The sequence below is a fragment of the Bos grunniens genome, chromosome 23 (genome assembly GCF_055505025.1).
Source record: "Bos grunniens cultivar Pamir isolate PY7600 chromosome 23, Bosgru_T2T1.0, whole genome shotgun sequence".
In the NCBI taxonomy this organism is placed as follows: Eukaryota; Metazoa; Chordata; class Mammalia; order Artiodactyla; family Bovidae; genus Bos; species Bos grunniens.
This window is the reverse complement of record NC_141187.1, coordinates 34,347,612-34,361,772: the sequence shown is the minus strand read 5'-3', so window position 1 is coordinate 34,361,772 and position 14,161 is coordinate 34,347,612. Positions and strand designations below refer to the sequence as shown.

At 44.4% G+C, this 14,161-nt stretch overlaps 1 protein-coding gene across 2 annotated transcripts in view; it reads right to left on the bottom strand.

Annotated features, from left to right (window-relative positions):
• RIPOR2 (RHO family interacting cell polarization regulator 2) overlaps positions 1-2,927 on the bottom strand; it is a 212,199-nt gene extending 209,272 nt beyond the window's left edge. For both annotated transcript variants that reach the window (XM_086370007.1, XM_086370013.1), the window contains exon 1: positions 2,394-2,927. In XM_086370007.1, coding sequence (XP_086226133.1) covers positions 2,394-2,469 — 76 coding nt within the window. In that variant the 5' untranslated portion in view covers positions 2,470-2,927. The remainder of the gene's footprint in view (positions 1-2,393) is intronic.
• Between the last annotated feature and the right edge of the window lie 11,234 nt (positions 2,928-14,161).

The window sequence follows — 14,161 nt, the reverse complement described above, 5'->3', positions numbered from 1 at the left end:
TTTATGTTCCTAAACCACTCATTCATCATAATTTAACTGTCTTTTCCAGGGGCTTTTAACACATAAGAAAGGATCGCCAATGTATAACTAGGCTTAAATACACTATGTGATGGGCCTTTAATGAGAACAACACCCAGCGCTTAAACCAGGGCTTGGTGGCCCACAGCTGTCACATTTTGCATTACAGCATACTATTGGCTATATTTGCAATTTACAGAATTAACTTCCAATATTTATACTTGAGAGCTTTTACTTAGAAAATAGTACTTTTCTTTTGCTTTTCTTGAAAAAAAAAAAGGGAAATCTGACAACCTGTCAGACTCCCCATTCCTCATGCAAGTAATCTGACGGCACTGAATGGTGGGTGCCCTCCTAGATGAGTGCTTTCCCATGTACCACAGTCTCCACCATGCCCTATTGCCTCCTCAAACTGAGGCAAAGTGGCAATTACAATTTATCATCGTGGTTTCACTACTGTTTTTCTCACAGCAGAGATAAGAAGAGAATGAGCTATTCCTCATCACCATGACAATAGCCCTTTCATTCATCTACCTTAGCAGCCAGGCCCCTCTAACCTTTTGAATTTGCTGACATCTGAGTTAAATACACCTTTCCAGCAACAGAGATATACCAATTTGTTACTTACTGATGGATAGTGGTTTTGACACATACATCCTTAGAATGCTTTCTCTTTCTCGGATTACTTCAATACTACACTCTCCCTTTTGATTACCTCACACCAGTCAGAATGGGCACCATCAAAAAGTCTACAAACATTAAATGCTGGAGAGGAGAAAAGGGAACCCTCCCACACTATTGGTGGGAATGTAAACTGATACAGTCGCTACAGAAAACAGTACAGACGCTTCTTGAAAAAACTAAAATAGAGCTACCATATGATCCAGCAATTCCACTCTTGAGCATATATCCAGAAAGACGAAAACTTTAATTTGAAAAGACACATGTACCCCAATGTTCATAGCAGCGTTATTTACAACAGCCAAGACATGGAAGCAACCTAAATACCCATCAACATATGAATGGAAAAGAAGATCTGGTACACACATAATTTTATTCAGTCATAAAAAAAGAATGAAACCTTGTCCATGGATGGACATAAGAGATTGTCACACTAAGTGAAGTAAGTCAGACAAAGACAAATATTATATGATATCACTTATATGGCAATCTAAGAAAATAATACAAATCAACTTATTTACAAAAAAGAAATACACTCAGAGATACTGAAAACAAATTTAGGATTACTAGAGGGGAGAAGACTCTTGAGAGTCCCTTGGACAGCAAGGAGATCCAACCAGTCCATTCTAAAGGGGATTAGTCCTGGGTGTTCTTTGGAAGGAATGATGCTGAAGCTGAAACTCCAATACTTTGGCCACCTCATGCGAAGAGTTGACTCATTGGAAAAGACTCTGATGCTGCGAGGGATTGGGGGCAGGAGAAGGGGATGACAGAGGATGAGATGGCTGGATGGCATCACCGACTCAATGGGCATGAATTTGGGTGAACTCCAGGAGTTGGTGATGGACAGGGAGGCCTGGCGTGCCTCCCTGGCGATTCATGGGGTTGCAAAGAGTTGGACACAACTGAGTGACTGAACTGAACTGAACTGAAAGGGGAGAAGGGAAGGAGAGGGATAAATTAGGAGTATGTGATTAATAGATACATACCACTATATATAAAATAAACAACAAGGACCTACTGTATAGCACAGGGAATTACATTCAATATCTTGTAATATCCTATGATGGAAAAGAATCTGAAGCTGTACCACTGAAACTAACACAATACTTTAAGTCAACTATAGTTTAATAAATAACAAATCAATGAATTAAATTAAAGCTTGCTTTTGGTTAGAGTTCCTCTAACTCAAAGGAGATCTTAGAATGAGTTTGATCATTTAAGAAACATATGATTGGGTCCTTAAAGGAAATGTGTCTCGCTGATCCCTGAGTTCATACATTTTAATTACACCACTGATGCCTGTTTGATTCAGACATTGCATTTTCCCCCTACTGTAAAAAACAAAAATTCCGACCCACACAACCCCTTGATTGGTATTAATATTTGCACTTTCTATCAAGGTGAAGAAATATAGAAAAGAGGCCCTTGCTTGTTACTAAATGAGAGGTAACTAAAAAGCATGTTTAGTTACCTCTCATTAGGACAGAGCTGTTGGAAGGACACAGGAACAGAGAGGAGTGGGTGAAAATTAAGAAAAGACCATTGGGAGAGGAGGCACAGGACACGAAGGAGTAGGTGTAGGGGGATGCTTGGAGCCTATTAGCAGAAGGAGCCCAAATGCCTGTGTTGAGGAAGGTGTGGGGGGGGGATGGTAGGGAGGAGAGGGGAGCGGGCAGCATCCGGACACTCACGGTTGAGCTGCCGCCTCCGGATCCGGTCCCTCCATGGTCTGTTTCTGATCCAGTGCAGTCGTGATGGTAACACCATGGTTCCAAAGCGAGGGTCTAACACCTCCTCATGGCTGGAGAACAAAAGTGCTCGCAGCGATACAGGAAGTCAAGGCCAGACATACAAAAAAAAAATTTTTTTTTTTGAGCCCTCTTCTTCTTTTTTTTTATATCCGAGGCTTCCGTTGACTTCTTTTATCTTGTAACTTGCCTTTTTTTTTTTTTTTTACCTTCCCTTAACTCCGGACTGGCCCGAAGGCAGCTGCTGTGCTGGGCTGCCCGGCTCCGGCCTCCTGTGCCATGTTTTATGCATGAAGATGATGGGCTGGTAATTTATTCGTGCTGAGATCGCAGGGCTCCTGTGTCTGCCCCACGTCAGAGGCTGGGGGAGGGCAGGTGTATCTATCTGCAGGAAGAATGGCCTGAAATGGGGATCCCTCTCTGCAGGCGGGATTGAAGATCTGAGCTTGGCTGCCAGGACATGGGGCAGGGTGACTGGAGCCCCAATCAGGCAGTGGTGCTCTCCTTTTAGGGCACGTGATCTATTTGCTTCTGGGTCTGTAGTGCCTAGTCTAGTGCCTGGCACAGTTTGCGAACAATAAATACTTGTTGACTAAATGAAGGTTCAGTGGTAACCAACATCAGGACTTCACTGTGCCCACATGAATCCTTTATACTCCCTGACCTGCTACATTCACTATCCTCAAAATGCTCATTTGAACTTTCTCATCCATCCCATTGCACACACTTTTGTCTCCACCTGAGACCACACTCCCTCCTCACCCACCCATTCATGCTTCAAAATCTCATTTTCCCGGGAGGTGTTCCTGCACCCACATTGATGGGGCTAGCCCCTACACAGCTGTGCCTCTCCGCTCATCATGCCTGGAAGGGCATGTGTTAGGACTTTTGTTTGTTTGCTGGTTTGTCTTAAGGTGCATGTCCAAACAGCACATCAGCTTCTTGGTGGCAGAGACTGTGTGTTCCTCTCCTAAGCCTGCAGTGTGGTCTGCCTGGGAAACTGGTGGCACCGAGGCATGGCTGGGGCAGCTTGAGCCTGCCTCCCCAAACCTCCACCAGCCCATCCTCAAGCCACACCAAATAAACACACAGTCTAACGAAATACATTGTATTGGCTATAATAACAGCCTCAATTTGTGACCCCTGGGTGCTGCGCCTGGCAGGGGAAGCGCTGTCTATGATTGATCACTTACTCTGTTCAAGCTCTTCAGTGTGTGATGTCAGATTGCTCCAGAGAGCAGTTATTGATCAAAGCCTCAGGAATAGTCTTGCTAGAAGGTCAGGGCTGGAAAAAGTGATATTCAAGTTACCAAATTTAGCCCAAGATGCTCCACAAGCCTGCTGAATCAGAAACTCTGCCCTCTGTCCTTTGCGTCCCTCCTGGTGCCACTGAGGCAAAACTGCTGGGGGGATGGGTCACGATCGCTACAAACCAGAGGTGTGCTTTAGTCCCTGGGCCTTGTTTCCTTCATCTTAAAATAGAAATAACCTGCATACCCCATGGGGTTGTCAAGATGAAACGAGATGAAGGTAAGCTAACTCTAGGGGTGGGTAGACTACGGGACTGCTCCTTGTCCAACCAGCATTACGCCTGGTGGTGAAGGGAATACGTTCCAGAGCCACACTGCCTGGGCGCAGACTCTTAGTAGCCTGCTTAGTAGCATCATGGCTTTAACCTCACTGTACCTCAGTTTCTTCATCTGTAAAATGGGGCTAAAAAGAACTGCAGCCTTAGGGTCATGCTGACGATTTAGTGAATTAATATAAGCAAAAAGCTTTAGGTTTAGCTTCGAGGAATTGCTCCGTGTCATGACAGGCTGTTGGTCACTAGCCATACAAGTTTCTGAAAGTTAGCAAATTCCCTGGGTCTCCCTTGTCTTACCTGCAAAAGGAGGTGGTCTCGGATACATTCTATCAGGAGTCCTGGGTTTAATTTCCTATTGCTGCTATAACTAATTGTTGTTATTTAGTTCCTAAGTCACGTTCGACTTTTTTGTGACCCCATAGACTGTAGCCCACCAGGCTCCTCTGTCCATGGAATTCTCCAGGCAAGAATATTGGAGTGGGTTGCCATTTCCTTCTCCAGGGGATCTTCCCAACACAGGAATCGAACCCACATATCCTGCAATGGCAAATGGATTCTTTACCACTGAGCCACCTGGGAAGCCTCACTAAAACTACCACATGTTTCTTGGCATAAAACAACACAAATTTGTTTTCTTATAGTTCTCAAGGTTGAAGTCTGAAAGGAGTCCAACAGGACTAAGATTGAGATGTCCACAAGATTGCATATCTTCTTGGGGCTCTAGGAGAGGACAGTTTCTTTGCCTTGTCCAGCTTCTAGAAGATTCCTTGAGTCCATTTCCAGGTTATCTTTCTTAGTGTGAGGGACCACTACCTAAACCTTTCTACCAAGTGTAGTGACTTGGCAATTGTGGGTCATGCTGGGCTTTGCTGATCCAGACAAATCGCCACTGGACCTGAGTCCTCACTGATTTGTCTACATCCTAAGCTTCATTTTCTGAAGCAGGGGAAAGGTAGACACCAAGATGAGGACCAAGCCTGTGGAAGTTTTATTGGCTCTTGCCAACTGGACATAATTCCCTAGAGTGACACACCCAGCACAAGAGAGCCGCTTGTCTGAGAGACCTAGGATGGCTATTCTAACAGTTCTGTTTGTTGACTCGTACAACTGCTAATTGCAACATAATTTTCTGCTCTTCACGTCACTTACCATAAATCAAATCAGGTAGCTGCCAGGTAGGCAAATTAGAGATGAGGGGAAACTTGGGGAGGCTGTTAGAGTGCTGTGGTCACACTCCCTTCTGTGACTCTCTTTCACCATTTGGCTCCTGCACGTCTGTATCCACAATGAACTTGAATATAGAGAATGTAATACAAAATGAAGCACCGCCCCTCCCCCCAACCCTTTCTTTTTGCAATCAAGATCAGATCTTCTTTCCTCCTCATTAGTCCACACATTTCCCAAACTTCTGCTGCATGAGTCAATGCTTTTCCAATGTACATAATTTACAACAGCAGATGAGGGGAACAATGGACCAGAGTGGGTGGGAAGTACAATCAGGTCTAAGATGAGAGGCAGCTGAAAACTTTGCATTTCCTCATCTCTAGTGAACTGAAATACAAATTTTGCCAGTTTACTCTTTACCATCACAGTGAGACTTGGAGGTGGGAGTGAAACTAGAAACGGAAGCCTCACCTCCATCTCTTGTCATCATTCTTTCTGGTCAGATTGGCAATGCTGTAGACCCCTAGCTCTTACCATATGGTTCCCTTCCCTAACTCTTCGAGCTTTATCTGTTCTTTCATCAAGTACACACTCATAAACGCCCGGGAGTAAATGTCTGTGGAGTGTTATTCTCCCAAGCGACATTTGCATTTGTGTGAAGTATAGAATATCAATTTTTACTCTTCTCTGGGCTTTTGGTGCTATTAAATTTTCATAAGTTGCAGAATTTCATGGCAGAATCAGAGTCTGCTAGGAGCAATATGTTAAAAAGAATATGGAGAAAAGCATAATTATGTGATCCTTGCTGCTACCTTTTTCCTTTAACTTATTTTCAATAAATGCAAGCTAAGTGTTATGTTCAGGAGAAAGCACCAGCACTTCTAGTTCTACATTAAAACTGTCCTGGGGAGAAGCAGACCTTCAATTACTCAGTGGAGAATGGAAATTGCTAAGCCAAGGCACATTGTGCTCCTTTTAAAGAAAGCCATTAAGGAGAACTTGGTATTATTTTAAAATAAAAGCTTATTAAACACCAGGAGGAAATGACAGCACTGCACCTGATTTACTTCTCTCCTGTCACAAACATACCCAAAAGGGACATATGGTTTTGTTTATTTTTTGGAAACTGGAAAGCAATTGAGAGCCAAGTTCTAGTTATGGCTATCGGGCTGTCTATCTACCTGCACTGAGTACTTACCAAGAAACAGGCGTTGGGTTGCATGCTTTAAGTGGCTATGTTATTATATTTAATTCCCCCTATATTCTTATTAATGAGTAGTTTTACTAATCCCATGTTATAGATAAATGAATGAAGGCTAAAGAGTAGTTACTCCAAATAGCAATTATCTGATACAGTATTTTACAGATATTAATTTCAGATCACTGTCACCATAATCCTGTACCCATTTCACAGATGGTGAAACTGGGGGCAGAGAGAAGTTTAATAATTTGCAGGGCTCACACAGCAGCAGGTGACTGAGATGAGATTTGAATTCAGGTAGCCTGGCTCTGTGCCTAACCACAAGCTATATTAACTCAAATTAAGCAATTAAAAAAAAAAACAGTGTAACTATGCACTGTTGCTGCTGCTGCTCAGTCACTTCAGTCGTGTCCGACTCTGTACGACCCCATAGACGGCAGCCCACCAGGCTCCCCCGTCCCTGGGATTCTCCAGGCAAGAACACTGGAGTAGGTTGCCATTTCCTTCTCCAGTGCATGGAAGGAAAAGTGAAAATGAAGTCGCTCAGTTGTGTCCGACCCTTAGCGACCCCATGGACTGCAGCCTACCAGGCTCCTCCTTCCATGGGATTTTCCAGGCGAGAGTACTGGAGTGGGGTGCCATTGCCTTCTCCAACTATGCACTATGCTCTACATATTTTAAATTTGGCAATACTATTCTGTGTTTGAAAGATGTCCCATGCAGCCTTGGCAAAGGCAATTCCTGAATGATAATGAATTAGAACATCTGACAGCTATTAGAGAATTGTCCTAGACAACCTCACATTCAAAAGCCTCACTTTAGAGACAATGAAACCGAGGCTCAGAGAGGTCTGGGGACACATCCAAGTTTGCACAGCAGGTTGATGGATTTGGGCCAAGTCTTAACGCACCTCACCCCCAGTCTCAGTTCAGTATTCTTGCCACTGCTGCTGAGGTCAGATTTCACAGGAGTTTTTAGAGCTAGGACATTTTTTGAGGCTGGTTTTTGTGGAGGAGAGACAGACAATTGTGAGTTGGATGATGAAAGAGCACGCAGTGCCTGCATTCTATCTGCTCTCTTGCTGGCAGACACAGCCCATCCCTGCCCTCTCCCCACCCACCTTCCTCGCTCTCAAACTACTTCTCTGCATCATTTCCTGTCTCAGTGAACAGCCCGCCTCCCAGCCATTGCCCCCATCAGAGGCGTAGGTGATCCTCCTAGTGCCCTAAGCTTCCTGCCCACATTCAAACCAACGGCTGATCCGAGGGAATCCACCTCCTTTTCCCCTCCCAGATCTTCCCTCTAGCTGTGCTCACAGCCACCATCCTGGCCCAGACCATCATCCTGTCACATGAGCTGCCTTGACACCCCCTCATCAGTGTCTTCCTGTTCCACTTTTGCCACCCACCCCAATCCACATGCTCATTAAAGCCAGAGTCAACTTCTGAAAATGCAGGTCTGACCATATACTGCCACCACATAAGCCCCTTTAGTAATGTACTTTCTCTCAGGATAAAATCCACTTTCCTTACTTACTTCCAAACTAACTACTCCCACAGCAGTGGAGAAGAAGGGATGCCTAATGAAGATGTTAAACCAACAGAGTTGATGACTGATTTACTGGAAGAGAGAAAGAAAGAAGCCATTCAGGAGATAGCATCCAGGGTCCAAATTGAAGCACTCACCACTTGGGCACACAAGAGAGAAAGTATCCATTCACTGAGTTTAAGCTTCAGAAGGCAGAGACTCAGACATCACCCAAAGAAACAGATACAAGAAAAACTGTGAGGGATGCGGGGTGTGAGCTTGCTAATTGAGCTATGCAGTGTCTGTCCCAAGAGCCCTTGACATTTACAAACACTGTGAGGTCTCGCGGAAGAGACTTGTTTTCTTCTGTGATCAAGGGCCCAGATATTTTAAGTTGGAAAATAATTTATTATGCAGGTGGTGCCTGAGTGACGTCAGTGGAGCTGAGTTGCCTTCACGTGGACAAGAACAAGGTCCATTTTCCCCTCTGACTCCATCAGCCCAAGCAGCCTCGATTTAGGCAGAAGAAAAATGTGAGAGCAGTGATCTGTGTGACCTTTGTGGTGGCTTCCTCTGGGGAGACTCAAGATGCAGATACTTCCTCATTATATTTAGTCTTAGAAAATTCAACTCTTCTTTGATCTTAATGTCATTGGATTTGGACCCTTTCCAGCCTTGTCACATGACGGGGTAGGGGGTCGGTGAAAAGTCCATGATTCAAGAGCAGCTTCTCTGCTTTTACTTTAAGAAACCATAGAGTCAGATCTAGAATCCTAGAGCTGGAGCGATCTCAGTAATCGCTGCCCCACTCTTTCAATTCACGGAAGAAACAGAGACTCAAAGGGGATATATGTCTTGTCAGTGGCAAAAAACCACTTGGTTCTTGAGGCTATATTCATACTCAGCTGTTCTGCTTCATGGGTCAGGTCTCTTTCCACATTCACAAGCCATTACAAAGACATCTTGGGATATCTGGGGTTTTCAGCAATGTTTTAAACATTGTATTTTATGTGTGATCAAGGACGATAACAAGGACTATATTTTTAAATTATGCTACAATTTTGGATTTGAAAAGTTTCATACATGTTGTTCCCAAAGGGATATTTATCTAACTGGAGTAATCTGTATTTTTATGTGCCTTTAGGCTGGAGTGGGGAGAGATTAAAGGGAGATAAAGAAAAAAAAGGGTCAGGGAATCTTCTCTCTCTAAAGTTTCTGGGTCCTAAACTTGTGGGAATCTATCTAGCCTGCTTGAGGGAGGTCTGCCAAGGAGTCTGGGGGTCTCTTCCTTACCAGGTTCATCTAATTCAGATTTTCCAATATTGCTTTTGTTTTATGTTTTGTTTTTCTGGCTGTGAGGCACATGGGATCTTTGCTCCTCTACCATGGCTCAAACTTGAACCCCCTGCATTGGGAGGTGAAGTCTTATCCACTGGAGACCACCAGGGAAGCCCCTAATTTGGATTTTAAATCTGTATTAGGCACCAGGCACACAAAGATGCATAATACATGGCTTTGCCCTGGAGACTTTAAAATTCAGCCTGGACTGTAGACGGATGACAAAGAACTCTATTACCAAATCCAATGTGACTGGTTTTAGAGCAGCAGCATCAAGTCAGCTGGGGACCGGGATGCCTGAGAACTGGATCTGAAGAGGAAGCGGAAGAGGAAATTCAAGGCAGTTGAATATCAAGCGATGCCTTGAAAGACGGGCCATATCAAGGCGGGGGAGAGGACTGAGAATAAAGGCAACACAGGCCAAAGACTCACAGGAGCAAAGTCTGTGGGAGGAGATGACAGAGATCTTGTGAATGAAGTGAAAGGAGGAGGGGAGGAGGGAGCGGAGAGCGTGGCCTGAAAAGGCAGGGCTGAGGGGAGATGCCGCAGCCAGGGAAGGACAAGCCTTCTAGTCGTGGGCAAGAAGGTGAATTTGTTCTGGCCTCCGAGGGCCTCCCTCACCAACTGGCGGATCAGCGCTGTTACCCTCAGGAGCCCTCAATTCTCAGGCTTCCTCCCTCCGCGGGTGGCGGAAGTAGCTCACTTAGACCACAGGGCGTTGCCATGTGAGGGAGTCTGAGGAAGGCGATGCTCCAGACACCAGCAGCCACCCCCTTGGAGCCTCAGAGAGTGTGGACCACCTCTGGTGGACTCGTCTTGTTCCTGCATGTGATGCTGAGGTTGGGAGCCGGAGAGGCCCAGGAGAAGATGTCTCCAGAAACTACTCACACTACCTAAGCAAAATCTCAACAGAAAGATGCATGCAAATCAGAGAGAAGCATGTTCAAGTACAGAGGAAGAAAAATTGCCAAGGAAATGAAACATGTAGATTATCCAGTCAGGACATACTCAAAAGTGAAATATACTTAAACTACAGAAAGATAAGCATCTACTGAGCGCTTGCTATGTACCAGACACGGTGCTAAATGTTTAGGGGGCATTATCCCCCACACTGGGGGTAAGCCAAAATCTAACCAAAATGTTGCTAGGTGAGAGTAAAATCTGAACCAAGTCCTTGAGTTAGTTGACTGATACTGATGGTTAGTGTCACCGAGTTAAGACAACCAATGCATTCTGGCTTGCCAGAGACTTTTCCAGGTGAAGCACTGAAAACTGTACATTCATCCTCCAGTCCTGAGGAAGCAAGACAGTTGACCATGCTTTGGCAGGTGACAATGGCCCAGAGCTTCTCTCTCCTCTCTTTAGAGGTTCACCTCTACAAAGGACTGGACATCTATCTCACTGGGGCACCTTCTCTCCTAGATAGTGCTGGATGAACATTAGCCAATCCCAACTGTTATATCTTAGAGTTCTTCTTGATTCTTCCATGCTTCCTTCCTGTATCTAACGCCACAGGTTCATTGTGAGATGCTGAAGCAGAACTGTAGACTGCCATCCCTCCTGCAAGGCACCTTCCTGCTGTGTAGGGTGGAAAGCTACAAGTATCCCACATCTAGAGATCCTCACATGACTTAAGAGTCGACAAGGCTGGTGCCCTGATATGAGTCTTGAAGGAGCAAGTGGGCAGAGCAAGCTGTTGGCCTTGTGGAGGGAGTGTAGACCTTTGGGCCAGTGCAGTGGCTTTAATTCTGCTAAAATCAGAAGGGGCAGGGCAGGATGAAACTCAGAAGCTTCCTGATCATGGCAGAGGCATGATGCTTCTAGGAGCCTGCTGCCTACAGCTCCCAGTTCTTGAGAAGTTCAGGCTAGACTGTGTACCTTCAGCCCCCTTAGTGATTTTATGAGCTATTATAACTCTCCTTTAGCATAAATTAGCCAGAAGATCCTGCAATTTTCAAAGGAACACAGACTGATACCGACAGTAAGATGCCATCACCAACAGCTTAATATTTGTTTCCTGGATGCTGCTCTGGAAAGAATTCTGAGGTCTTGGCCAGTCTCAGTAAGCAAGGCTGGGCTGATGGACTGGGGATCCCTGTCATGTTACCAGAGGGGGAACAACTGCCATTTTGTCGCCTGTGGTTAAGACTATTGACAAAACCAGGTCTTTTTTTCTTTTGTTTTACAACCTTACGGTCATTTTAAAGGTATCTTCTGCTAAGGTGTTGATTTTGTGAGTTTAACTCTGGAGATTAGAATTTTTAGATTTCTTTAACCTTAATTTTAGAAGTATAAGCTACAATTGTCTTTGATATCAAGGGTTGAATATTTGTTGACATAAGTTCTTTTTTTTTGTGAAGTGGTCAGGTTCTGGATATATATATATATATATTTTTTAATTTAATTTTATTTTTAAACTTTACATAATTGTATTAGTTTTGCCAAATATCAAAATGAATCCACCACAGGTAATGAACGTAAATGCTCTGTTGAAAATCTCTTGCTCATCAAAGATAAAGAAGATGAAAAACCATTTATATTCTAGAGGGTATTATGTATTCACCATATAGATCTCTATATATTATACTATGTATATATTACATTGAGGAGAATCAGAATGGCTAAAGAGAAGGAATGAAGATCTTACTCAAATTTAAATCTCTATTTCTTATAACCATTTACAATTTTCTTTATAATTCAGTAGTTTAGAATAAAATTTTCCTTAATCCTGCAGAGAGGTTGTATACAGGATTCAAATTGCTTCAGAGAGGAAATTGTTCCCTTGGCCGTAATGTGAAAGTGTTTTGTTGCTCAGTCATGTTCGACTCTTTTGCGACCGCATGGACTGTAGTCCACCAGGCTCCTCTGTCCATGGGATTCTCCAGACAAGAATACTGGAATGGGGCAGCTGTGAGTGCAGCCAGGGGTGGAGGCTTCAGCTGTGGGAAGTGGTGACACAGAACTGATGCCATGACCGCCGAGTTGCAGAGTGGTAACACCATCAACAGTGGGGTTCTGCCCTTGGTTTACTGCTGGGTGCTGCTGGCCCCCTTTCTAAAGTACAATGCAAAAGGGACATTGTGTATATGCAGTGTTTGTCTGGCTGTTTTTATTTTTTTAATTTTTTTGCATCTGTTTTTCTTTGCAGTTATTAAATCTGTACGCATGGAATTTAAACCTCTGATATGTATATCCACCAATGGGCATTATTACCATTTCGTGTAGAGGGTTGGTGGTGTCATGCAACACTCAGAGTGCTGTGGTTAGCCTTGTTTTTCCAGAGTTATGTTTTTTTCAGTCATTTCTTCAGGGGAAACTAAATGATTTAGTTGGAGCAAAAAAAAAAAAAAAAAAAGAATACTGGAGTGGGTAGCCATTCCCTTCTCCAAGAGATCAAACCCAAGTCTCCCACACTGCAGGCAGATTCTTTGCCATCTGAGCCACCAGGGAAGCCCATATGACTGCTAAAGGAAACTGGATCTTCTCACTTCAACTATAAATGAAGTTATCAGCCTTGCATTATATTCTCTTCTACTATAGACATTGTTCTCCTGTTAGTGAGCACTCTGGCTGACTCTACTTGTGTCTGTTCAGTTCAGTTCAGTTGCTCAGTCATGTCCGACTCTTTGTGACCCCATGGACTGCAGCACATCAGGTTTCCCTGTCCATCACCAAATCCCAGAGCCTGCCCAAACTCATGTTCATCAAGTTGGTGATACCATCCAACCATCTCATCCTGTCATCCCCTTCTCCTCCTACCTTCAGTATTTACCAGCATCAAGGTCTTTCCCAATGAGTCAGTTCTTCACATCAGGTGGCCAAAGTATTAGAGTTTCAGCCTCAGCATCAGTCCTTCCAATGAATATTCAGTGTTGATTTCCTTTAGGATGGACTGGTTTGATCTCTTTGAAGTTCAAGGGACTCTCAAGAGTCTTCTCCATCACCACAGTTCAAAAGCATCAATTCTTTGGCACTCAGCTTTCTTTATGGTCCAACTCTCACATCCATACATGACTACTGGAAAAACCATAGCTTTGACTCGAAGGACCTTTATTGGCAAAGTAATGTCTCTGCTTTTTAATATGCTGTCTAGGTTGGTCATTGGAGAAGGAAATGGCAACCCACTCCAGTATTCTTGCCTAGAGAATCCTGTGAACAGAGGAGCCTGGTGGGCTGCCGTCTGTAGGGTAGCACAGAGTTGGACACGACTGAAGCAACTTACTATGCATGCATGCATTGGAGAAGGAAATGGCAACCCACTCCAGTATTCTTGTCTGGAGAATCCCAGGGATGGAGGAGCCTGGTGGGCTGCTGTCTATGGGATCACATGCATGCATTGGAAAAGGAAATGGTAACCCACTCCAGTATTCTTGTCTGGAGAATCCCAGGGATGGAGGAGCCTGAAGGGCTGTCATCTATGGAGTCACACAGAGTCGGACACGACTGAAGCAACTTAGCAGCAGCAGCAGCAGCAGCAGCAGGTTGGTCATAGCTTTTCTTCCAAGAAGCAAGCATCTTTTAATTTCATGGCTGCAGTCACTATCTGCAGTGATTTTGGAGCCCAAGAAAAGAAAGTCTGTCACTGTTTCCATTCTTTCCCTATCTTGTGTCTGTGGAGAGCAGTAATAAAGCCACTTGGACGTAATCTAATCACAACACATAGCATGATTTCTCTGACAGTTCTTAAGAGTTTGGAGTTCCTCCTTGGTTCTCACTTGTATCCCCTCCACCTGAAAAGGCTTGTCTCTCGTGGGGGAACTGTCCTTCCCAGGGAGATTTGTACTCTGACTCAGAGGACCCAGAGATGAGGCTGGAATAAGGATGTTACAGGCTGTGCAGCTGCTAGCATCACATCACCTGGCCTTTGCCTGTTCTGACCCTGGACTCTGACCCAGG